Source organism: Musca vetustissima, unplaced genomic scaffold (assembly GCF_032173495.1).
Source record: "Musca vetustissima isolate MV318-11 ecotype Yass unplaced genomic scaffold, APGP_CSIRO_Mvet_v1 utg4242, whole genome shotgun sequence".
NCBI classification, from domain to species: domain Eukaryota; kingdom Metazoa; phylum Arthropoda; class Insecta; order Diptera; family Muscidae; genus Musca; species Musca vetustissima.
Genome location: NW_026878737.1, coordinates 2,632 through 30,571, shown reverse-complemented (window position 1 = coordinate 30,571; position 27,940 = coordinate 2,632). Strand labels below are relative to the sequence as shown.

General features: G+C 32.2%; 1 protein-coding gene across 1 annotated transcript; it reads right to left on the bottom strand.

The window, feature by feature from the left end:
- LOC133323498 (kinesin light chain-like) lies at positions 1–27,940 on the bottom strand. The gene is made up of 2 exons (XM_061532418.1): positions 27,339–27,940; positions 1–4 (listed from the first exon to the last, which is right to left on the bottom strand). Exons 1-2 carry the CDS (start codon positions 27,938–27,940, stop codon positions 1–3), a joined length of 606 nt encoding a protein of 201 aa, XP_061388402.1.

The window sequence follows — 27,940 nt, the reverse complement described above, 5'->3', positions numbered from 1 at the left end:
TTACCTGAAAATAAAATATAAGAAATAAGTTAAATTATAAATATACAATTATGGTGTTGAATTAAAAATATTATGGTGTTGACGAAGTTAATTAATTGTATTTTAAAACGTAGATATTGCAAACATCTACCCTTCTTTGGAATGACCCAACTGCAACTACCATTACCTAATAAACGTACTGGGCCTATATGTTTCCATTTGTCCAAATTACCAATACAAATGTGCAAAATGAACAAATCAATACCTAATAGTCTAACGTCTAATTCATATTTTCACCAAACGTGACAGGAATAACCAAAACATACGAAAGGTAAAGGTCACGTATGACATTGAATGAATTGGATGATATTACCTCGGATTGGCCATGTTTTCTGATGTGATCCTATTATAACAGTTTTCTGGTCCTACCTACCTAACAGCCAACCAATTTCACACTTTAATACTATTTTGAAATATTTTTAGATAAATACGATACTGGTCATTTCATTGGGTCACTTTAGTAGTAGAGTTTTTTTTTTCAAAAAAATTAACTATATGTATGCGTATTGTGTGGAAGCTAGCTAGCTAACCAATATTAGAAGCCATCTAATAAAGTTGTATTTATTATGCAAGAGTAATGTGCCCCTGTTGTATTCACAAAGTGCTGTTTTTTCGTAACTGGTATCGCAACAGACAAAAAGGTCAACAGAATAATGATATTTATTTATAGCATAATATGGAAATCAATATTTGTAATACTTAAAGTTCATTGAAGTTACTACGATATAAAAGAACAATTCATATTGAGATCAAATTTCATTAAAAGCAATTGATACAGGTCTGCTTAAATACATCTTCAGATGGAGTATTCAATATATAAACTCATGCTGACAGAGTTATATGGAATTCATTCGGAAACAGCAATTAGATCCTGAGTATATAAAATTTTTCTTTAAATTGCATCACTTTTCGGCCAACTATAACAATTTTATGTATTTATATATGTATTTTTACACATCAGCTACATACCGTCCATCCAAAGAATTTTATTTAGTTACGCCAACATACTACCCACCGTTGTCACAAAACCACAATTTTAAATGAGAAGAACGAACGAGTTCTTTTGGTAATGTCCCAATAAAGAACAAAAATTGACGAACATGCTACAGTGATGTTCAAAACATTTAAAATAAATACAGTATACCAAATGTTGTCGGTTGGAATTGCAATTTTCGAAAAAATAATGTTGTGCTAGTATTGTGCGGAATTGACAAAGATATTCCAAAAAACAATTTTTTCAAAAAATGTTCACATAATTATAATTTTCGAATTTCGAAAAAATGAAAGTTGTGCTGAATTATGCACATCTTGTCCTCAATTGTCTCTTTAAATTGCAATAACTCAAAAATGGTTACAAATATTGAAAATTAATTATGTCTGCAAAGCACAATTCAGTACAATTTTTTTTCAAAATTCGAAAATTGTAATTCTGGCACATGTTCCAAAAATGCAGTTTTTCGAAAATGATAAGAGATAGAGAAAAAAATTAATTGGTACAATTGAGCAAAAGATGTGCTTAATTCCGCACAACTTTCTTTCTTTTTTTTTTTTGAAATTCGAAAATCGCAATTTTAACATACATTCGAAAATATCGTTTTTTTTTAGAAAATCATGCATGATATAAAAAAAGTTAACGGCGCAATTGAGCACAAGATTAACTTAATTCAGTATTACTTTCATTTTTTTTTCGAAATTCAAAAATTCCAATTCTGTGAAATTTTTTTGAAAAAACAACATTTTTTTCGAATATTATTGTCAGGTTTTCAAATTTCGAAAAAATAAGGCACAATATTAATTTTCGAAAAGTGCAATTCCAGTGGACACTATATTGTATACCATTATAAAAAGTTTGTTACGACACAAAAGACCCACATTTTTCGTACTTTTATAAAAATTTTAATATAATTTTTCGATATCAGATTTGAAGCTTCCGTATGAATTTTATTTTCCAATGCTTAGCCAGTGAGCGGAGACGTACAGTCAGATATTTATATGATATTTCTTTATATAATAATTTATTTAGCAGTTTTTTTCTGACACATTAGCATTTTTTTAAACAAAGTCTAACATTTTTTCTCAATCAACTTTTGTCAGTGTTGCTAAAGTGTTTCTGAATTCGCGGAAACTACGTACAAGTTTCCGAATCTGATGCCGAAATGGGAACAAAATTGTGTGATGTTGACCATGAATTTGGAAAAAATCGAAAGAAAAATTTGAGTTCGTTTACTTATTTATAAACCAGTGAGCGGAGCAGTATAGTCGGACGGGGCCGACCATATGATACCCTACACAACATCCACGAAAAACTAACTTTCTGTGGATCTATATTCTGAGCTTGGGCAATATTTCGCGATATTTGAACCATCTGGACCAACTAGAGGCCGACAATTATTACTAATGTTCAGTACAGCCCTTCTAATTACTTGTCCAGATTCCCTTCCCTTGTGATGTTGTGATGTTCTTATTCCCATTGGAGCCTATAGATCGACTCGAAAAAAAAAATAAAGTTTTCGGTCCACTTCATCACACTATAATTATCTGATCGTCACCGAAAATTTAAGGCGTTATCCTAGACCATAACTGGAACTTCATGGAACATTTTAAAGCGAACAGCGCTATATTTCCGCCCTCTAGTGTGGTAAAGGGTTACTAAATAATATCTGAATACATAAGCACCTGTAAATGTTTAAGTGTAACTCCCACATCTGAGTACATACGACCATATAATTGGTATCAATTTAAAGGTCAACCACTGCCCTTGAATACACCAAAAACTTTTCGGGTCTATGTCCTTCAGGGGTAAATCTATACTCTATAGAATACAAATGTTGTAATTTTTCACACAAAAGTCCATTTGACCCGCTAAATATTGACCGATCCTTATCAAAACAGGCAAGCTTATTCTTTGGCCCGATCCCCTTCTCTGTGTACAAATTCGCGATGTTTGGGTCAGAATCGCGGCCTCTAGAGCGACCAGAAAAACCGATAAAAATTAAGTATTTGGCCCATTTCATCCCCTAAATATTAACCGATCTTTACCAAAACCAATAGGGGTCTTTATTGGCCAGAACCCATCCAACATGCAAAATTTCGTGAAGATTGGTCCATAGCTGTGGCCTGTATCGTGTTTACAAATTATAATGGACAGACGGACGGACACACATGTCTAGATCGACTCAGCTAGTCGAGATATCACGATCGGTATACTTAAAGGTGGGTCTAGGACCAATATTTCGCGGCGTTACAAACTCTTGGGGCTGAACAAAGCTATAATACCCTGACAACATAGTTGTGTAGGGTATAAAAAGCTCAGTTAAAAAAATCGAAACATTGAGGGAATTTTAAAATATACATATAAATATTTAAAAACCTTGAATGTAGTAACTCACCCTATTTTTGAGATAAATGGGGTACATCTCCGAAATGATCCACAGAATCAGCAATTAAATCCGCGATATTTCCAAAAATATTTTTTTTCTTTTTTTTTTTTTTTGCATGCCAGTTCCCGCCTTTCTATTAAATGGATTTTCACGAAGATAATTTTATTTTATCCCGAACGTAAAAAAGCTTATTGTACCCGCGATCAATAAGCCATATGAATCAAATGACAGATATAAAAATGTCGCCGGAAAAATAGGTTTTTTAGAAATTTGATCGCACAAAATCTTCACCTTTGAATATATATCAAATTACTCAGATTCTCGAGTACAACAATCCTATAAATCAAAATTTCAGCATCATAAGAGACGTAGTCCCCATTTTGTAGACTTGTAGTCTTACTTTGACACGAAGACCGTGAAATGAGTGACTTAGTCACAAATCGTTAGAGAACATAAAAAAACTAGTTCGCCTCAACCTGTTTTTACACATATTTTACACTAAAGTAGACACAGCTTCCAGCCAAATAAAGTTTGGGGGTCAACATCATTCAATTTTTTTTTCATATATCCTCATTAACTTTAAGACTGAGTTTACACCCCCAGCCTTAGAGCCACTGAGGCTTACATATAAAATTACAATATTTTATATGTAAGCCTCAGTATGTGTGTTTACGCAACTTTAATCACTAGATGGCCTGAAGCAGTCATTGTGTTTGACGTTTTTGTACAACATATAAATGATGCTTGTCCTCCCCATTATTTTTCTGTATATATGCATACCATGAATATATATGCGTTTTATATATATGTACTGATCAAAAACATTAATATTGACTACTTTTCCATGCGCCTTCTAGTGTTAATCATTGAATCATTTACTTATATACAAGGATTATGTTTTTTAGATAACCAATTTTAATTAGCGCCAATAGATAAATCCTTGAATATACGTAAATTGAAATTTAATACACATCCATCCATCGTAGTAGGTCAATGAAAACCTCAAACGGTATTTTGTTGCATATCCTTGAATTTATTTTGGCCGCTATCATCTCATTTTTTTACGAACGTCTCCCTCCCCCTCTCTTTCGGTTTTTAATGATGTTCTATAAAAATCTAATCTAGATGCAAAATTACCTTAAATTCAGTTTACCAACAAAAACAACTAACTGGGTTACCATGATAGATTCTGGTACAAAGAAGAGTTATGGAGTCGTTTGGAAAACGTAGGGAGGCAGAACGTTATAGTTTTTCTCCGCGTCCATAGTTTCCGTCATGGCGCATAATTGTGGCTTTGAATTCTCGTTTATTTAAATCCTTGTAATGGTCGTAATACTGTAATGACGAACATTCTTCATTAAAAACGCAAAAAGGGCAGAATGGCGCGGCATACCACAAAAAGGAAAAACTATTTTATTTTTCATAATTTCTCCCCTCTGCTTTCGTACACGTTTTCAATTTTGTTGTTGTTTTTTTCGTTCACTTTTTTGTCCATTCTACAGCCACACTCGACGCATTGTTTAAAAGTGTTTCAGTGTAACTTCATAATTAATGAGCTTCTTCTTGATTTTTTTTTTCAAGAGTTCGTGTGCATGCTAAGAAATTAACCAGAAAAATTGTTGTTTCTGTTGTTGTTGTTGTTAGTTGGCATACTGTTAAATTAGCTGCCATCCAGCCTGCTTCAAAATCCTTCTGGTTGTGGTTCGTGACAAACAGACGAAATGAAAAGAAAATCTCTGTGTCTACATGAATGAACAAGTATGAAAGAATTTTCATAATAAGAGAATAGTTTTAAAACAAGGGAAATACTTTTTCTGTTCGTGGGTATGAAAAAACGTTCTTAAGTTCCGCCAGGCTGCATATTTTATACCCTCCACCATGATGTGGATATTCAAAATAAATAAATTCTTTTCGATCTCTTCAACATCATTGCAAATTTATTAAAATCTACGGAGGCTCAGTTAGATACTATATTAATCTACATAATTAACTACAATGCGCGGCAAAAAGTCTCATCTGGATTATATGCGGGTGCACTTGACCATGTGACTAATGGGTTCGAATTTTACACTGATCCAGAATGTGGGCTTTTTATGGGTTCTCTGAGGAAAATGATAGACATATCTCCGTATATAAACACACGGTTAATCAGCGTTTGCAATAATTAAATTTCAACGCTTGCAAGCCCCATTGCCAATGACGAGACCAGATGGTGGCAAATAAAAACAAATTGCTTCCCATTTTATCCGAAATTTTATGAATGCAAACAATAACAAATATATTTACCGATAATATTGTTTACCGATATGAGGGTGTGAAAATCACGAGCAAATCATCAATTTTATGAAGTGAAAAATAGACATGTTATTTTGTATCGACTTTGCGATGCAAACAAGTGCCGCATTTTGCCGATAAACGGAAATAGAGGATTTATTTTGATTGAGTGACTTTGTTTTTGGTGAAACGCAAAACCAAATCACAAAAATGCTAAACGTAGTGAGTCAACCGTAAACATTATAAAAAAATAAGTACAAATAAAAAAGTGTCAGTCGATGTTGCCGGCTGATATATACCCTTAGCCTATGGTTTGCAGGGGTCTTCGAAATTACACACAGCTTTTTAATATTTCTTTAATATAAGGTACACGTTCTTATCAAAGAGGTTTTGGGTTTGATCAAATTCGCGTCAAATTTACAAGTTTATAAAACAATGACCCTTTGTGGGGAGGTACCAGAAGGAGTTGACCTATAGGACCATATTCGAACTTGATCTGGGCTTGAAAAAGATAATAGATTATGCAAAGTTTTTTGCATAATCTATTTTTTTAGTCTAAATTTTAGTCTAATTCTACCAATCTCACCAAATCTTGAAGATATAGCAGATTTATTGCGTCACCATCAAGTGACGGCAAGAGTGATTCTCAAACTTTAAACAATGTTTACACGATTAATCAAAAACTACTAATCCAAATATTGGCACTTCTCTGTGAGTATATAGTATGGGGGTTGGGTTTTTTTTCTTTAATATTAGATTTGGATTTTGTTTTACTTTTTCTTTAGACGCAACATGTCTGATATTGCCACCATGCAATCCAGTCAACCAATGTTATTCCCAATACTCTTGTAAGGAGCCTAGTATTTCGGTTTTATGTAATTGTTTCTGACATGCAATAACTTCATTAAATGTGAATTAATTCTTCTAAAAAGTTGTTAATAATGCCTCAAGCTAAATTTTTTTCTATAAATAATTGGCCTAAGAATTTGTGACATGAAACTGTGATCGAGCATCAATTTTAATCTGTCAAATGGGTTTATATTTTCATACTTTTACAAAGAAAATGTATACGTTTAATTTACAATGCTAAAAATCGTCTGTTACAGTTACTGGCCGCTTATCAGCAGTTAATGCAAAATGTGTCATTAGTTTATTATAGTAAATATATATATATATATATATATATCGTCAGCTAAAATGCAAGAAGGCGTAACTAACAAAAAATTCACGTTTTACTTAATTGTTATGACTGCCATTAAACTAAATAACTAAATTTGTTAAAAAAAATTATAGTCTTTTATTCGTCATATGCAATATCACCCTGCGGGGCATACTTTTTCATTTCACATGACATTCAAAACAGTTTTTTGCTTCTCCTACACAATTATGCTTTTGTTAGTTACGCCTTTTTGCATTTTAGCTAACGATATATATACTGGCAATATTGCCAATCATTTAACATAGGCGAAGCCGAGGTTCTCCCCTTTATAACTCGGGAATTGCTTAAGTATATGAAAAAAGTGAATAGTTTTGGGTTAATTGATCTGTCGTTGAAAATTTTTCATAATATTAACCTACAAACTTTATTTGGGTGGATGCTGTGTCTACTTTAATGTGAAAAAATGTGTAAAAACAGGCTGAGGCGAACAAGTTGTGTTGTGACTAAGCCACTCATTTCACGGCCTTCGTGTCAAAGTAAAACTAGGAGCCTACAAAATGAGGACTACGACTCTTATGTATAATTTTTCAAAATTTTATCTGCATCTACCTTTAAATGATGCTGGCATTTTAAAGCTCGATTTTGAGTGTTTTTTGAATTTTACTTCTTGTTTCAATGCGCAATCACGAATTTTTGAAAATCGTTTATATGATTATTGTAGTCGCGAATCTGAGTAATTTGATATATATTTTGTGTACGTAGTATGCACTTACTTACTTAGTTTTTTACAGAACTGTTGTTCCATAAGCCGAGCTTAAAAAAGATTGCAAGCGCATCGGTCTTGTGCGCATCTTCTCCAATTTGAATGACCACGTTCCAATATGTTATTTTCTACTTGGTCTTTCCATCTGTTTCGTGGCCTACATAGTATGCACTGCTTCAGAGTAATACTCATCCAAAGGTGACAATTTTGTGCGATCAAATTTCTAAAAAAAAAACAATTTTTCGGGCCAAATATTTAGATCTGTCAATTGAATTATATGGTTACCCGTGATTCACTAAGGTTTTTTTTACGTTTCGGATGAAATAAAATATTCTTCGTGAAAATCCATCTGCTAGAACGGCGGCAACTGGCCTTCAAAAAACACGAAATTTGGCAAAATATGTTTTTGAAAATATCGCGGATCTGTGGATCATTTCCGCTTCAATAAATGACCTCATACGGATTTTGATCTTTTTCGAAAAGAGAACTTCAAAAACTTTAGCCGAAAGAGAGATGTACCCAATTTAACTCAAAAAATAGTGTGAGCATTGAAATAGGTATAGATCGATGTATTCTTTTAGGGTGCATACCGAAATCGGATGTGCGTTAAACGCAAATGGACTTTTCGGAAATTATTCGTGTTTTACTAGTTTTTGGGTACTTTAATGCAACATGTAGCACGTCTTAGCCGTCAAATGAAATTTTGCAAAATATACATGGATTGGAAGAAAAACTTCAGTACTTCGTGGAAACCAGATGCACATCAAATGATTTGGAGGATTAAGCGATTCAGACGCAATATAAAATGTATATTTCATAATATAGTTTTATTTTTATTCCTATTATAGAATTCCTATTTATAGAACTCCAAAATTTTCGGAAGGGTCTTGCTAAAATCCGCAAGATTTATACTTATACACAAAAAGTGAATACGTTTATATATGTCAATTTTTCGGTGAAATTCGGGTAAAATTTTTTTCTGAAATTTCTTGTATAAAAGTAAAAAATAAATATGATGACATTATTTCTTCGAACAATAAACAAAATAATTTTCCTCAATATCTTGTTTTGTTGTCGCTGCAATTTACAAACCACTACACATACTTCTGTTATTTTGATATCATCTGATTTATCGTGATGTTGAGATTATGTAGATATTTTTAATTTAATTCTTAAATGTATAACATGAATATAACGAAATTAATGACATAATCCCCTATATTTTTATTATTCTTTTTTATATTTCGCAAAAAGGAGCAACCTTTTCGCGATTATTGTAACATCAGCATATTCATATTTTACGAAGGAAGTCATATATCAACGTTTTAGGTCAATATAATAAACGGTGTAATTTTAAGATTTTTTTCTTATCCCCATAATTAAAAGCTCGATAACATTTTCGCGCATCAACTAAAAATTTGATCGCGAACGTATTCGAAGTCACGACATTTGTCCCTATATGTGTACCAACAAATCATTGATGTACTATGAAAACAAAAAGCGTATTTTTTGAAAATGGAATATTCAATTCAGTTCAATTTATTTCATAAACAAGAACCTAGCCCAAAGGGCCATGAGCGATTCCAAAAACTTCTTTTTTTAAAAAATTAAATATATATATATATACAGTGGCTCCATCGAATAATCGGACAAGTGGTTGTCAGATATAATAACGCTATACATTTCAAAAAAAAATGTCTAAATGTGTAATTTTTTCGCTTTTATTTACACATTACTTACTTATATTTCTGAACAATACAAAAAACAACAACTTTCCTAGTGATAACAGTAAATTTCGTCAGAAAAACAAAATTAACTCAATTTATTGTGTTCAACGCAAAATCGGACAAAGCAAAGTATCAATGTTTAAAGTCCCGTTATTATGCAAATATTAACTTCAAATCGGTATTTTGTTTGTCATATTCATTCGTAAATTGCATTTAGACCAAGAATGTGGTAATACTAAATAAAAATAAATGTAAATGGCTCCAAAAGGGAAACAATCCAGTGTGGAAATCAGGCAATTAATAGATAAATTGAGTTATGAAGATAAAACAGTAAGAGAAATTGCCGAATTGGTAGGAATGAGTAAATCTACTGTCCACGACATTATAAAGAGGTTCCGTGATGAGTTCCGATTGACCAATAAAAGCAGAGAAGGTCAAGGGAAGATATTAAATGAGCGAGAAGAGCGTTCGATATTAAAAGAAATAAAACAATATTCATTTTAAACCGCAAAAGAACTTAAAATAAATTTAAAAACTCGCACTGGAAAAGATGTGTGCCTAAATACTATTCGCAATACATTGCATAAATATAATTATTATGGGAGAGTTGCAAGAAAAAAGCCATTTATTAGCCTTAAAAATAAAAACTGTAGTATAAAATATGCCAAGGAGTTTTTACTAAAACCAGACGATTATTGGAAGCAGGTAATTTGATGATAGATCATCTTAAAATAAATTTCTATTGATAGTTTTCATTATATTAAGGTTCTGTTTACTGACGAAAGCAAATTTAATTTGCACGGATCAGATGGGAAGATGTATGTGTGGCGTAAGCCAAATGCTGACTATAATCATGAGAATACAAAAGCCACTGTTAAGCACGGAGGAGGTTCCGTTATGGTTTGGGGCTGCATGTCGAGTGCGGGAGTAGGTAATTTGCATTTTATTGATGGTAAAATGGACAAATTTGTCTACCTCAACATTTTAAAACAAAATGTAAAGCAAAGTGCAGACAAATTGGGTATCGCGAACAACTTTGCCTTTTATCAAGACAACGATACCAAGCACACATCAGGTGTAGCAAAGCTTTGGTTGATCCATAACTGCCCCAAACATATACAAACACCTGCACAGAGCCCAGACCTTAACGTAATTGAGCATCTTTGGGAAGAATTAGCTAGGAGAGTGTATGAAAAAAAATTTAACTCCTTAGTACAGCTTAAGGAGGCTTTACTGGAATCGTGGAACTCCATAGAGCCGGAGGTATGTCAGAATTTGGTCAAATCAATACCGAAGCGTTTACAGGCCGTTCTGGACAACAAAGAATATGCAACTAAATATTAGTTTCTCGATTTTTTGCATTTTTTACCATTGATACTTTGCTTTGTCCGATTTTGCGTTGAACACAATAAATTGAATTAATTTTGTTTTTCTGGCGAAATTTACTGTTATCACTAGGAAAGTTGTTGTTTTTTGTATTGTTCAGAAATATAAGTAAGTAATGTGTAAATAAAAGCGAAAAAACTACACATTTAGACAATTTTTTTGAAATGTAAAGCGTTATTATATCTGACAACCACTTGTCCGATTATTCGATGGAGCCACTGTATGTATATATATATATTTTTTTTTTTTTGATCCACCCTATTATCCACATGAGTTCTACGTAAGATATTGCCAAACATTTTTCATACCCCTAAACGCGCTGAGGCTTTAGCGGTTATTATTAACAAAAGCATGACAAATATATATATATATACATTAATATATATACAAATTGAAAAGTAAAAGACCTGTTATTCATTCCCACAGAATATAAACATTCGTATACAAATTCACAACAACAACCTATATCCATCCACCCCGAACTTTCATATCTACAACAAATAACAACAACAGCATAGTCGCATGCATGGGGTCTGGGTGGCTTACAAGATAAGATAGCTTGAAAAATAGAATCGATATTCACACATTTCATTATTTATTAATGAATGCTTTCAACTGGATGGGTATCACTACTTCAAAATGAAAATAATAAAAAAAAACATAATACTACTTCTATGATACACTTGAAAGCAATTTTGTTATAAATTATTAAAATACTTGAAACGATGTTACCGACCATCAGACCGACCGACAAACCACCGACCACTTTACAAATTATAAACAAATGTTTGATCTAATCTCTAGCAACCAAAAACAAAATGGACTAATATTTTTTATAGTTATTTTATTCATGTCAAAATGGAAATGTCGGTTGAAATGTCAATGACTTCTTTGCTTTTAAAGTCATTCCTGCTTTCTTTGTTTGTTTTGGTATTTCAAACAAGAGAAGAAGAAATAAAAAACAACAACACTACAAATTGATTAAAAACGAAAAGTTAAATTTTAAATCTGTGTCACGCAATCTGTATTCGACCGAATGAATAAGCCAAAGTACAACAACAAAAATAAATATATATGAAATATTAAATTGAAAAGAAAAAACATCTCAACAACACAACCAGCATGCAACAGGTATTTATGTATGTATTTCATTTGCGATTTGTGGTAAATGCTTTTCATTTCGAAAAAATTGTGTTTTCAATATCATCAATTATATTAATTAATTTTTGCCTTTCAAAAGCTATTCAATTCATGCACTGAAATGACTATTTTGATTTTTCACAGAAATTTCATTTAAATAGTTCGATAAATGAATTGATTGTAATAGCATAGCATATAACGTGGGTTAGAAGGATTAAATCAAATATATTATAATAAAAGGAAAGGATTAAAGTCGGACGGGGCACACCATATGATACCTACACCACGTTGGGTAAAAAAAAGTGATTTTTACTCTCAGCCTCTGGCATATTGTATGTAGTATCCTCACTTTTGTAGGAAAAGCACCAGATATATAGGACCCATTTAGTTAATAGTTACATTTAATCTATGTATGGTATAAATATTAAGGACTGCCAAGTTTAGACCACACATGATTTACCATATTATGTATATATTACGGATACTCCTATGGCCCAACTTCGCCTTTGATCTATTTGGGTTGACAAATTTTCAAAATGTTGACACTTTGCGAACGTGGCCTAAGTTTGGTAAAAATATTACTATGTGTACTGTTCGGATGAAATCGGAAATTCCATACGTTTGATATTGGATTAACAAAAGTTTCAAAATATTAATTCTTTGTGGGAGAGGTAACGGTAAGATTGGACCGATGGGTCCATTCAAAATCGGTTATTATACAGTCAAACAGATATTTGCATATCGGCACCAAATTGTCTGCAACGGATTTGATTCAAAGAAACTTAGGCTCTAAAACCAAAATTCCGACTCGGCTGAGGGCATAAAAATTAGCTCTACACAGCATATGGAGTCTCGGGTGTTTAGTACACAATTTACATGAAATGTAACGATTTATAATATATGGTAGCTATATCGAAATCTCATCGGATTTGAAGAAAACATCACATAAAACATTCTAGAATCAATTCAGTACGCTATGCAAAATTCTGTCTCAATCGAACAATCTTTGGTGCAACATTTACATGGAATCGAATGAAATTATATATGGGAGCTAAATCTAGACGATTTGAATCAAAATTGCCACAACATATTGTGGCCAATCTAGCAATATCCTTTCTTTACACGGTACCACAATCCTAAGGACCCAATGGTAACAACTCCATTTTATTTGCTGTTTCGAGTATGATATAGGAATATCTGCAATGATTGCCTATAATCACCTAAAATTATGTTACCAAAAATCCAAACAATCGGATCGGTAAGTGATTTGCCACAATAAATTAGTTATCATCGTATTTATTCGGATTCAATGGAAGATAAATTACATACCTGCTGTAAACTTCCATGATTGGTTCATTTTCGTTAGCACAAACAATCCAAAATGATGGAGGATTACTCTAGATGCCCACATAGTCGAAGCGATTTTCTTAAAATTGAATTCATGAGTTCCCTGATGTATTCATACATATACATACATATGTATATGTATGTATTCATGCGAATCCACCACTGTGTGGAATCTTAATGACCAAGTTGAGTCGATTAGAAGATTTACGATATTAATTTTACGATGCTGTTGAAAATTCAAATATTTAAGTTTTCCCCTTGACGATGATTATTGGATTTTATTTTTCTTTGTACTTTTTATATTAAAAAACACTCATGAACATATCAATATTTGACAAAGTTTTCAAATATTTAAAATGATGACTGGTGCGAAATAAAAACAGTAAAATGTTTCCTTCTTTAAATTTAAAATGAGTATAGTAGAGATAAAATTATAAAACAATGTTTTATTTTAATATAAATAATTTGTGCACATATTAAATTCGTATATTTTTATTAGAAAATATAAATAATATTTCTTCGGAAAGGCAATAATAATCGTGAAAATGTATTTAAACTAAAGACAATATTTTATATTCATTGAGATCGCGTGAACTTTGCATTTGATTTCTCAGATACGTTTTTAATCGACTTACGTTAGGAAAACTTCTTTCAGTTGATGCTGTGGTTACCGGTATCGTTATTAAGATTTGTAACAATATATTTTTATTTGAAAATAGATTTTCGTTGAATTAGGAGTTTGGTGCACCATTTACATGAAATCGGGCGAAAGTATATATTGAAACTATATCCAAATCCGAACCGATTTCAACGAATAATGCTATACTAACTTCAGTTCGTTGTTTGCTTATCGGCCATATTTTTGGGTCGTACTTAAACGTATGGGAGAATATATATGGGAGCTATATCCAAATCTGAACCGATTTAAACACAAGTTAGGCTATAATAACTTCAGTATAATGTTCAAAATGTTGTGCCTATTGGCCATATTTTGGATCTATGGTTCATTATTAATTTAAAATCGTACGAAAATGTATATGGAGCTGTATATAAAACAGAAACGATCTCCATACAGTAGATTATCCTAACATCAGTACGTTGTGCAAAATTTTGTGTCAATCGACCATTTTTTTTGGAGCTTTAGTGCACCATTAACTGAAAATCGGACGAAAATATATATGGGAGCTAAATCCAAATCTGTACCGATTTCAAAAGAACTTGACCCATGGTATGTTAACTTCAGTACGTTATGCAAAATTGTGTGTCAATCGTCATGTTTAGGGGCTTTGGTACACCATTTACTGAAAAACGGACGAAACTATATATAGGAATTATATCTAAATCTGAACCGATTTCAACGAAGCTTACCACACGTTAGGCTATACTAACTTCAGTACTTTGTGCAAAATTTTGTGTCACTCGACCCTATTTTGGCGTTTTGGTACACTATTTACTAAAAAACGGACGAAACTATATATGGGAGCTTTATCTAAATCTGAACTGACTTTTCCCGGTTTCAATAGGGTTCGTCCTTGGGCCAAATAAATGAGCTGTGCCAAATTTCATTCAATTCGGATAATAAATGCGGCCTGTACTTTGTTTACAATTTAACATCGACAGACGGACGAGCGGACTGATGGACATCCATCCAGGAACCATGGATCTATCTCGTTTTCTTTTGTCTGTTACAAACATATGCACAAAGACATAATACCCTGTACAGTGTGGTGAAGGGTATAAAAAAAGAAGTATACGGGTATGTTCTGGAACTCACGGTGTGTTCTTTTCACTTTACACATACACTTCACCTCAGAAGCTACCTCCTGTTCTGCTTCTCAGGTGAATAGAACTTTTGAACTGCGACAAAAATAAACGTCGACATGGTACCTTGCAGAAATAGTGTTGCCATACAATATAAACAGTATTCGTTTTGAACATTGTTTCTGTATTTTTTTAGTAATTTCGTTAATTCTAACGACAATTTTATTATTATTTCTTAATATTTTATTATTCACAACATAAAATATATGTATGAAAAACTCTGTAATATCATTAATTTGTTTATTGATTTAAAGGGAACATTTGGTAACCCTGTCTTTTTCGGCCTTACTTCAAATCAGCTGTTTGTGTCAAGCGAGAAATTCAGTTGAAGAAAATTGAAGACAAACCTTAGTATCTATATAAAATTTGTTTTTAATTGTGTTCCATGTTCATTTTGTGATTTTAAACAAATTATACGCAATAATAACATATCAATCTATCATCATGTGCTTTTTTTATTTCAAAAAAGTTTTTCTTTTATATGAAAAAACATGAATATACCCGACTCTCACTATGAAAATGTAAGTGTAAAGAATACACCTCAAATGGGTGCAAAGTGCGTTGCAGAACACCTCGGCGTGTGTTCGATACACTTCTGCCGTTGATGTGAATACAAGAACATGCCCGATAATTTCATATGTTAATATTAATTTTGTAAATACGTAATATGTGTATAAGTATAGAGATACGATTAACTTTACAGCTGTATGTAAAATAAATGGTTTGATTTAACATCCATTATATATTTTAAATTAATCCAAATTAAATTTTATCATTTACCCCTATTTCTTCCAATGGTCCTATAATCTCTTCTATACATTCGTTAAATATTTGTACGTAATCATGCCCCTCTATCCATCATGTTTCACAATATGGATACAGTCGTTTTATTTGATTTCAAATTTGATATTTTCAAAATATTATACAAAAGGCAGCAGCCTGTTTTTTTGAGATTTTCGAAAAAATTAGCAAATTTCGAAACTGTTGAAAATATAGTTCGAATTTTTCGAATCTTCGTAGATGCATTTAAACTTAAATTTAAAATGTGAGAGGAACTTGTACGTAACTATGAAAACGTTCTTTAACTTTTTAGATACCTTATCGAAAAATCCGTAGTTTCAAACTTTAAGTATTCAGAACTTTTCACTCAACCATAGACTTCTTGATGTATTCTCCAATTATTTATTTATATATTAGAGACCCCATCCGGTCTATATCGCAACAGCTCTCTCAAATTTCCTTCATTCGCACTATCTACGTCTAAAGACAGCATTCCGGAGTCTTTACTTCCCCTCATTGCGATGTCTCAATGTCTACTTTATTTAAACATATTTTATTCTCGATAAATAGTCTTGAGTCCTCATCATCGCTTCTTTGTGGTATTGCGTTTTTTCGTAGGCGGTAAAGTATCCAATAGCATCTTCCCAATTTTTAAAAGTTTGAGGAGGAGTAATTTTAGGAATTGGAAATAAGATGCAGACCCATACAATCGGGCCCCTTCGCTGATGGGAGTTGTATCACAACATAGATCTATATTAAATATTTTCTTCAAGTTATTTTTTGCTCTCAAAGAACATTACGGATGTACGGCGAATATTTCAAGGTGTATACATTCTATCTTATGGCAGAGGTAAAATTAAAATGTCAACCACTGTAGTTATGTATATATTTGACGGGGCCATATTTCTTCACAAACGGACCTAACTGCTATACTAAATATACATACCATGGATATGAAAACTTATACACCTTACTTTTGGAGTTTATTAACATAAAACCACATAATTATTCTGATATCTGATCACGTTAGTGTAGTGAACTCATATTATTGCGTGCAATAAAAATATTTTATTTAAAAACAGTGTTGGCACTACCGCCATAAATCAAAATGTTACTTTAATAGAGCAGTGTAGCCATTAACACTCCATCAGGCCAAGGGTCATGTGTAGTGCTTGTGAGTGATGTACAACAACAACTACAAAAACATTCAAGGAATATTCAAACCACAGTTGCCACAAACCATTTATCCTGTGGGTAATGAGAGTTTCAATTAAATTTCCATAATGTTATAAAGCCTTGCAGACATGTTGAGGAGGTGAGTTGTGCAATGCCATTTTATAGGCACGAAGTACAGTAGAGATCGGTTAACTCTTGGCATTTTTATGATGAATTCTCTTTGTACTAACAGAGATTTATGTGTATCATTTTAGATCCTTCTGGGTATGAAAAATGCAGGTTCTACTGTACATTTATATGTACACACATATGCATGAATTTTTTTTTCTCTATGCGATCAATGAAATAGTTTTTCAATTCATGTGCAAACAAATATATATATTCAGAAAGGATGTTATTGCTGGAGGAGATGGAAATGAAAATAGTGGCAATGTGAATACATCTAGATAGGCGTTTATGAGATTATGAATAAACAAGGTAAAACCACACTCAATACACGCACACACACACACCCACTTTCCAAACATTTCTAAAGTTTTTACATCGTTAAAACATCATTGCTATTAAAGCATAAAAGGGATAAGGATGGGAGGGCGCTCAATTTGATTGTGTTGAATGAATGAATTGCTCACGTTTTGCTTTCTATGGTTTCAACTGCCGCCATGAAAACGAATGGAGTGCCAATTATACGCCAACGCAAGTCAAAAAGGATGTTAAGTGGATTCCATTTGGCATACATCAATCTTTGTAAGCAATCATTTATTCAATTAATCCATTAATTCAAACACGAGAGAAATAGTCAACAATAAATATTGATTTGAAAAGTTCATCACCTATGACAGAATACATATATTTAAATGTGAGTTTTTTTTTGGAAGAAGAGTGAATTATAAGGGGATTATTTTCGACTCCCCAATTGGATGTCTGCTCCAGAACCTGCAATAATGTAATTTTTTTACGGCAATTTATAATACGATAACAATTTTTCCTTTATGATATATCGAAAGAAATGGTAACGATTTATAGATTCTTGCAGTAAGGGAACAGACCATTTATGTGTGAGTTTATACAAAAATATTAGTGAGCCAAAATGTAAAAATCGTTGTCGTCATATACCAGTAATGATAGTAGTAAAGTCGGACGGGGACGACTATATGATACCCTTCACAACTTTGGGTATACATCTGTTGAATAACTAACAAAAGTCACATTTTTCAAAAAACATTGACATGAAGTTGGACGAACTTAATTATGCAATCTTTATCTATATGTGAACCGACCATTGTCCTATTTCATAGGATACATATATACGTATTAAATAGTGTGTTAAAATTTGAAACCGATTGGATTACTAATTATTGACTGGTAGTGACCGCCATTCGACCATATTTTGGATCTTTGTTGCACAATTTACTGAAAATCGGACGAAACTATACATAGAAGCTATATCTAAATCTGAAACGATTTCAACGAAACTTTGCACACAGTAGCCTATACTAACTTCAGTATGTTGTGCAAAATGTTGTGCCAATTGGCTCAGTTTTGGGTTATTTATGCTCCTTTCATTAATGTTTCAAAATTGATCATTTTTGTTTTTTTTTTTTTTTAATTTTAAAGATAGTTGGCTTTTAATGAGTTAAAATAAATCCGCAGAAGAGAAGAAGTTTTTAACTATCATGAAAGACGACATTTATCTAACAAAAATGCAGGTGAAATTCACAAACCGCTTTTCTGTTCTTCCCTCTCTCTCTCCCTCCCTTCATACTTCAATTACAACAAAGACTCCCGCAGAACAAAGTGAGCTCACAGTATGCCAAGTTATTTATACATAATTAAGACTTTATATATTGGTGTGTATGAGTATATGAGACATTTCTAATCTGTCATGTATATGAGAATGTCTTAAATTCGGGTGATAAAAAGTCCAGGAGGAATTTCCAGACTTTACATTCTTAAAAAGTGACAACAAATGTTTAACCGTTAACTTCAACATTATTTTCAAATAAAAAATGGTCTGATGATATTAGAATTTGTTTATAGGAAGAAAGGATTATATCACCCGAATGAAAGAATGACGTATTAGTTCAGAAGAAAACCTTAATGGGGGTATATGCAATTTGATACGGCAAAAAAGTGTCTCATCGGAATAATAGTTTTAGACTCCATGTTTCTCGATTATGAAATATTCACACGTCTGTCTATCTGGCCCAATTGATGCCCATCTTTTCACATCGTAATATTTCTTCCAAACTTAGTTGAAGTTCGAAGATGAGGAATGTCGTTCCACTCCTTCTAGTAATTTTATAATATCATGACAACGGACTTACGATTTGAATCAAATTTTTTACAACATATTATCTTTAAAAAGCCTAGATCGAGTCCGAATTAAATGAAGTCTATCCAACGACTTATTTTAATATCCAAACATCAAGTCATGACATCTGGTCAAACCAAAGATTTATGGTCTAATCCCGTACTGCAAGAATCTACTAGATTTTACTATTTTCTTCGATATCATAAAGAAAAAAAGTAAAAAAAGTAGTAGATTCTTCTCGTTGAAAAGTTTTTACCCCAATGTTGCAATTTTTTGCGATAGTGAAGAATTTTGTTCTTTTACTGCTGCTATAACCAAGGTCGATCTGACGAGTACTAACAAAGCATATTTTGGTGTTAAAACTTATCAATTTTTCCAAACAACTTTTGCGACCTCTAATTTGACGTTTAGGAACAACACTCTTTGACACAATTTAAGTCCAGGGTAGAACAATGCAATACACATATGGTCTCTTCAGTGGTTAATAAACATTTCTTGAATTATTATTATTACTAGCAAAGTGCCCGCTACTTCGTATGCGGAAAGGTAATACAAAAAATATTTCATATGGAATCGTAAATACTGCAAATTTGTTGTAATATAGTTTGCGGTTTAGTACTCTTCATACACATAAGCACTATTTTCTGAAATATTTCTTACTTCCATTAAAGAGATTAAAACCAGTAAGGAAATTAGTAAAGTACCCCATGCAAAATTTCGTGCAATTCGAAAGATATATATTGACATTGGTACACCATTTACATTAAATCGGACGAAGTTATATATGGGAGCTATATCTAAATCGGAACTGATTTTCATGATGTTTAACACACATCGTTCTAGACTTAATTCAGCTCGTTGTGCCTAATTTCGTGTAAATCGAAGGATATATAGGGAGTTTGGTGCACTATTTCCTAAAATCGGACTAAAATATATATGGGAACTATATATAAATCTGACCGATTTTTCCCAATTTCAATAGGGTTCATCTTTGGTACTTTTCGAACCTTAATTACACATTTTCAAGACTACTTCCATACCACCACTAAATTTAGTACCAGTTAGTATAAAAAACCCTTTGGTACTTCTTTCTAACTCTCCGTCAGTGACCCACATTACAAACTTTAGGTTTCCAGCTCTCTCCGTTGCCGAAATCGAAATTTAGTGCATTTGCTATTCTATTTACTATTCCTACAGATCAATTCGAGTTTCCAAAGTTATCTCCATAGCTAAATACTACACTTTAACAGTAATCTAAATTCCAAATCTCAGGACCCAACCAAATCCAAATTGTTCCAAATTTAGTACCATCATAGTCATACGTAAGAATTTCTAAAACTACATCTATCTTACTCTCCAACAGAAATCTTAATCCCACCAAAGTCCAAATTTAGTACTTTTCGTACTCATATGTACGAATTTCCAAACATACCTCAATACTGATTTCAAATAGTAATCGTAAGACAAAATTTAAGAATTCCAGATCTGTCTGTTCACCAAAAACCAAATTGTACCAGATTTGGTACCATTCTGTACTTTTCGTACCCATATTCCAAACTATATCAAATCTACACTCCCACAGTAACCTAAGTTTATTTGCAACACCTTCGAGTTTCTGTATTTACCAAATTTTTTTTTGGATTTCTGTGTGTATGACAATTTTTTCAAAATTACCCCTTTAGGAAATAGTTCACCATAATGTACCATTTCATAGCTAAACAGCTCCCAATTTAGAAATGGTTTCATTTCTTATTTTTATTTTCCTAAATAAATTTGACACTCCAACAATTAATTTTCGAAGCATTGCCATATTGAAATTGCCTAATTCAGTATAAATTCAGTTTGATTTTGTGCATTTACTACACATAAAAATGAGGATAATGTACTTAATTTGAATTAAGGCTGTTAAGTTTGATACTGTCTAGGCCAATACTTCTCAATCCTGTACCTAAGTAATTTGATTTTCAAATATAAGTTTTCTATTTCTATGTCCTCCAATAATCCTTTCATTTAAATCCAAATTGTACCAAATTTAGTACCATTTATTACTTTTTGTAGAGGTAAGTACGATTTTATAAAACTTTCTCAATTCCACACTCCAACAGTAATTTTAAACATCAATTTCAGGATCCCAGCCCTATCCGTTCACATAAATCCAAATTGTAGCATATTTAGTACCATTTAGTACTTTTCGTACTTTAAGTTTGATACTGTCTACGTTTCAATACTGTCTCAATCCTGTACTCTAACAGTATTTTTATTTTCAAGTATAAGTTTTCTATTTCTATGTCTATCTCTATCCTTTCATTTAAATCCAACTTGTACTAAACTTAGTACCATTTAGTACACATAATCATGCATTTTCAAAACTACCTCGATATCTCAATCCTACACTCCACCCTTAATTTTGATTCCAAATTTTAGGATTCCAGCTCACACAAAACGAATTGTACTCTATTTAATACCATTTTTTTCGTATCCAAAAGTGCGAAATTTCAATACTCCGTCTGTGATTTGCATTCCAAATACACACCAAAATTAATTTCCAAAATTATGGAGTCCAACTCTATCCATTCACACTTAATCAAGTTGTACCAAATATAGTACCATTTAGTACACATAAGTACTATGCTTCCATGTCTTAATTCTATATTCTAAAAGCAACAATTATTCCAAATTTTAGGTTTCCAGCTCTCTCCGTTCACCCAAATCCAAATTGTACCATATCTAGTGCCGTTTAGTACTTTTCGTACACACAAATACGAATTTCCAAAGATGTCTCTATAGCTCAATCTTCAACAGTAATCAGAATTCCAAATTTCAAGGTTTAAGCTCATTCGTTTAAGCAAAATCCAAATTGTACTATATTTAGTACCATTTAGTACTTTTCTTACCAATAAGTACGAATTTCCAAAACTACCTCAATTCTACACTGCAACAGTCATTTTTATTCCCAATTTCAAGACTCCAGATCTGTGAACCGAAATCCAACTTGCACAAAATTTAGTACCATTAAGAACTTTTCGTACACAAACGTACGATTTTTTAAAGGTACCTCAATCCTGTATTCCAACAGTAGTCCTAATTCCGATTTTCAGGATTCCATCTATATACACTCAACTAAAAGCAAATAGTACCAAATTTAGTACCACTTAGTACTTTTTAAAAAACATAAGTACGAAAATCTTAAACTATTTCCACACATTAACACCAATTCCCAACCTGTATTCCATATAAAATTTCAAGATTTTAGCTATATATGTTCAATATATATACAATTAAAACTAAATTTAGTACTTTTAGTACACTTATAAGTCGAATTTCCAAAAACCCTTTTGCATAGCTTTCTAACTTTCCATCAGTGACCCACATTCCAAATTTCAGAATTCTAGCTCTTCCCGTTCACCTTCTAGTTCGAATTTCCAAAAACCCAGCCTTATCTCACGCCTACACACCAACAACAACCCACACACAAAATTTCAAGCTTCTAGCTTCAGCCGTTTCGTCTGAGCGATGATCTCTGTTATATATATAAGCTCTTTTATATATGTAGATAATTACGCATTTTTAAAACAACCTCCATGTCTCATCCTACACTCCAACCTTAATTTTAACTCCAAATTTTAGGATTCCCGCTCAAACAAAACGAATTGTACCATATTTAGTACCAGTAAGTGTCAATATGTACGAAATTCCAATACTTCCTTAATTCTGTAATTTTCATTTACCATCTCTATCCGTTAACTCTAATCAAAATTGTACCAAATGTTGTACCATTTAGTACACATGCTGACGAATTTTCAAAACTACCGACATATCTCAATTCTGCACTCCAACTGTAATATTAATTAAAAATTTCAGAATATCAGCCTTTATCATTTAGTACTTTTTGTTTCTATAATTAAAAATTTCCAAACCTATGTCAATCCTACACTCCAACAGTAATTTTAATTCCAAAATTCTGGAGTACAGCTCTATCCATTCACACTTAATCAAGTTGTACCAAATATAGTACCATTTAGTACACATAAGTACTATACTTCCATATCTCAATTCTATATTCCAACAGTAACCATTATTCCAAATTTTAGGTTTCCAGCCCTATCCGTTCACCCAAATCCTAATTGTACCAAATCTAGTGCCGTTTAGTACTTTTCGTATACGTTAAATACATCGATTTAAAGATTTGTATAAAATATCTGTCTTAAAACTTCGAGACCAGGAAATGTGTTCGATATAAAAAATGTTCGTTATAACCGATGTTCGTTATAAGCTTACCCGACTGTATCTCTAAAAGTATCTATGTATATATAATATTAATAATAGATTTATAACAATTTTTTTCATACCTTCCCTGGGATGCGTATTGTATAACCAAGTTATGTAGAGTTCTCAAACGAGCTGGAATTTCATAACCTAAATGTGGGAAATATATCTAAATCTGAACCGATTTTTCCCAATTTCAATAGGGTTCATCCTTGGTACTTTTCGAACACATAATTACACATTTTCAAGACTTCTTCCATACCACCACCACTAAATTTAGTACCAGTTAGTATAAAAAAAAAACCCTTTGGTACTTTTTTCTAACTCTCCGTCAGTGACCCACTTTACAAACTTTAGGTTTCCAGCTCTCTCCGTTGCCGAAATCGAAATTTAGTGCATTTGCTATTCTATTTACTATTCCTACACATCTATTCGAGTTTCCAATGTTATCTCCATAGCTAAATACTACACTTTAACAGTAATCTAAATTCCAAATCTCAGGACCCAACCAAATCCAAATTGTTCCAAATTTAGTACCATCATAGTCATACGTAAGAATTTCTAAAACTACATCAATCTTACTCTCCAATAGTAATCTTTATCCCACCAACGTCCAAATTTAGTACTTTTCGTACTCATAAGTACGAATTTCCAAACATACCTCAATACTGATTTCAAATAGTAATCGTAAGACAAAATTTAAGAATTCCAGATCTGTCTGTTCACAAAAACCAGATTTGGTACCATTCTGTACTTTTCGTACCCATATTCCAAACTATTTCGAATCTACACTCCCACAGTAACCTAATACCATAGACAGACGACAGCCTTAATTTGCATTAAAAAATTCTTAATTTGAATTAATATTTACCCCTGACAGACGAGAGTTTCTGCATTTACGAAACATTTTTTTGCTTCAAAACAGTTGTTTGTCTGTGTGTATGATGAATTTTTTTTACATTTGTTTCGATATTTTTCAAGATTAAATCTTTAGGAAATATATACATGACATAATGGAGGAATAGCAACTATGATCATAGCTAAACAGCTCCCAATTTAAGAAATGGTTGAAATTAGCCTTCATTTCTTATTTTTATTTTCATAAATATAAATAAATTTGACAAGAAACAATTAATTTTCGACAGCATTGCCATATTGAAATTGCCTAATTCAGTATAAATTCAGTTTGATTTTGTGCATTTACTACACATAAAAATGAGGATAATGTACAAGTTAATTTGAATTAAGGCTGTTAATGCAAATTAAGGCTGTCGTCTGTCTAGGCTATAAGTTGCAACATTCGGGATTCCAATTCTACCAGTTCACCTAAGTCGGAATTGTACCAAATTTTGTGCTTTTCGTACCCTTAAGTACGTATTTCCAAAACTACCCCAGTCATGTTCTCCAATAATAACCTTTGGTCCACATTTAAGGATTCCAGCTCTATCCGTTCACCAAGAACCAAATTTAGTACCATTTATTACTTTTCGTAGAGGTAAGTACGATTTTATAAAACTTCCTCAATTCCACACTCCAACAGTAATTTTAATCATAAATTTCAGGTTCCCAGCCCTATCCGTTCACATAAATCCAAATTGTAGCATATTTAGTACCATTTAGTACTTTTCGTACTTTAAGTTTGATACTGTCTACGTTCAATACTGTCTCAATCCTGTACTCTAACAGTATTTTTATTTTCAAGTATAAGTTTTCTATTTCTATGTCTATCTCTATCCTTTCATTAGTACACATAATCATGCATTTTCAAAACTACCTCGATATCTCAATCCTACAATCCACCCTTAATTTTGATTCCAAATTTTAGGATTCCAGCTCACACAAAACGAATTGTACTCTATTTAATACCATTTAGTGCTTCTCGTATCCAAAAGTGCGAAATTTCAATACTACCTTAATTCTGTGATTTGCATTCCAAATTTAAAATTTAAAATTTCATTTTAATTCCAAAATTATGGAGTCCAACTCTATCCATTCACACTTAATCAAGTTGTACCAAATATAGTACCATTTAGTACACATAAGAACTATGCTTCCATGTCTTAATTCTATATTCTAAAAGCAACAATTATTCCAAATTTTAGGTTTCCAGCTCTCTCCGTTCACCCAAATCCAAATTGTACCATATCTAGTGCCGTTTAGTACTTTTCTTACACACAAATACGAATTTCCAAAGATGTCTCTATAGCTAAATCTTCAACAGTAATCAGAATTCCAAATTTCAAGGTTTAAGCTCATTCGTTTAAGCAAAATCCAAATTGTACTATATTTAGTACCATTTAGTACTTTTCTTACCAATAAGTACGAATTTCCAAAACTACCTCAATTCTACACTGCAACAGTCATTTTTATTCCCAATTTTAAGACTCCAGATCTGTGAACCGAAATCCAACTTGCACAAAATTTAGTACCATTAGGTACTTTTCGTACGCAAACGTACGATTTTTTAAAGGTACCTCAATCCTGTATTCCAACAGTAGTCCTAATTCCGATTTTCAGGATTCCATCTATATATACTCAACTAAAAGCAAATAGTACCAAATTTAGTACCACTTAGTACTTTTTAAAAAACATAAGTACGAAAATCTTAAACTATTTCCACACATTAACACCAATTCCCAACCTGTATTCCATATAAAATTTCAAGATTTTAGCTATATATGTATACAATATATATACAATTAAAACTAAATTTAGTACTTTTAGTACACTTATAAGTCGAATTTCCAAAAACCCTTTTGCATAGCTTTCTAACTTTCCATCAGTGACCCACATTCCAAATTTCAGAATTCTAGCTCTTCCCGTTCGCCTACTAGTTCGAATTTCCAAAAACCCAGCCTTATCTCACGCCTACACACCAACAAAAACCCACACACAAAATTTCAAGCTTCTAGCTTCAGCCGTTTCGTCTGAGCGATGATCTCTGTTATATATAAGCTCTTTTATATATGTAGATAATTACGCATTTTTAAAACAACCTCCATGTCTCATCCTACACTCCAACCTTAATTTTAACTCCAAATTTTAGGATTCCCGCTCAAACAAAACGAATTGTACCATATTTAGTACCAGTAAGTGTCAATATGTACGAAATTCCAATACTTCCTTAATTCTGTAATTTTCATTTATCATCTCTATCCGTTAACTCTAATCAAAATTGTACCAAATGTTGTACCATTTAGTACACATGCTGACGAATTTTCAAAACTACCGACATATCTCAATTCTGCACTCCAACTGTAATATTAATTAAAAATTTCAGAATATCAGCCTTTATCATTTAGTACTTTTTGTTTCTATAATTAAAAATTTCCAAACCTATGTCAATCCTACACTCCAACAGTAATTTTAATTCCAAAATTCTGGAGTACAGCTCTATCCATTCACACTTAATCAAGTTGTACCAAATATAGTACCATTTAGTACACATAAGTACTATACTTCCATATCTCAATTCTATATTCCAACAGTAACCATTATTCCAAATTTTAGGTTTCCAGCCCTATCCGTTCACCCAAATCCTAATTGTACCAAATCTAGTGCCGTTTAGTACTTTTCGTATACGTTAAATACATCGATTTAAAGATTTGTATAAAATATCTGTCTTAAAACTTCGAGACCAGGAAATGTGTTCGATATAAAAAATGTTCGTTATAACCGATGTTCGTTATAAGCATACCCGACTGTATCTCTAAAAGTATCTATATATATAATATTAATAATAGATTTATAACAATTTTTTTCATACCTTCCCTGGGATGCGTATTGTATAACCAAGTTATGTAGAGTTCTCAAACGAGCTGGAATTTCATAACCCGAAGATTGATTTGAGTATTGACTTGGAGGCGTTGGAGATATATTGTTTCTATCTTCATTATCATCATCTGGAAAAAGTTCCATTACGGGATCAGGTCTAGGTTTTTCATTTTGTTCCTCCTGATCTTGATTTTCGTCATATTTTTTTACAGATGTCATAAATTCTAGATGTTTCTTTTCTTCTTCAAGTTGGGCGACCAATTGTTCTGATGCTTGAAATTTTTGTTGTGTATTAGCAAGTTCATCACGTAGCCATGCATTTTCCTGATGCAATCTTCGTACCTGCGTTTTAAGTTTTTGCTTTTCAGCTTCAATGTTTTGAAGATGACATGATAGGGCCATCATTACTTGTGCCTCATTGAGACCCAATTCAATATTCTCTATATTTTTTCTTATGATGTAAGTTTTTTCTTCATCCTTATTAGATTCGCTTATTCCAGAAATTAATGAGGCATGTTCCACTCGAAGTGCTTCCAGTCCTTGTAGAACAGTTTTTGTGTTACTTATTATTTCGTCTTGAGTCATTTGAGTCAT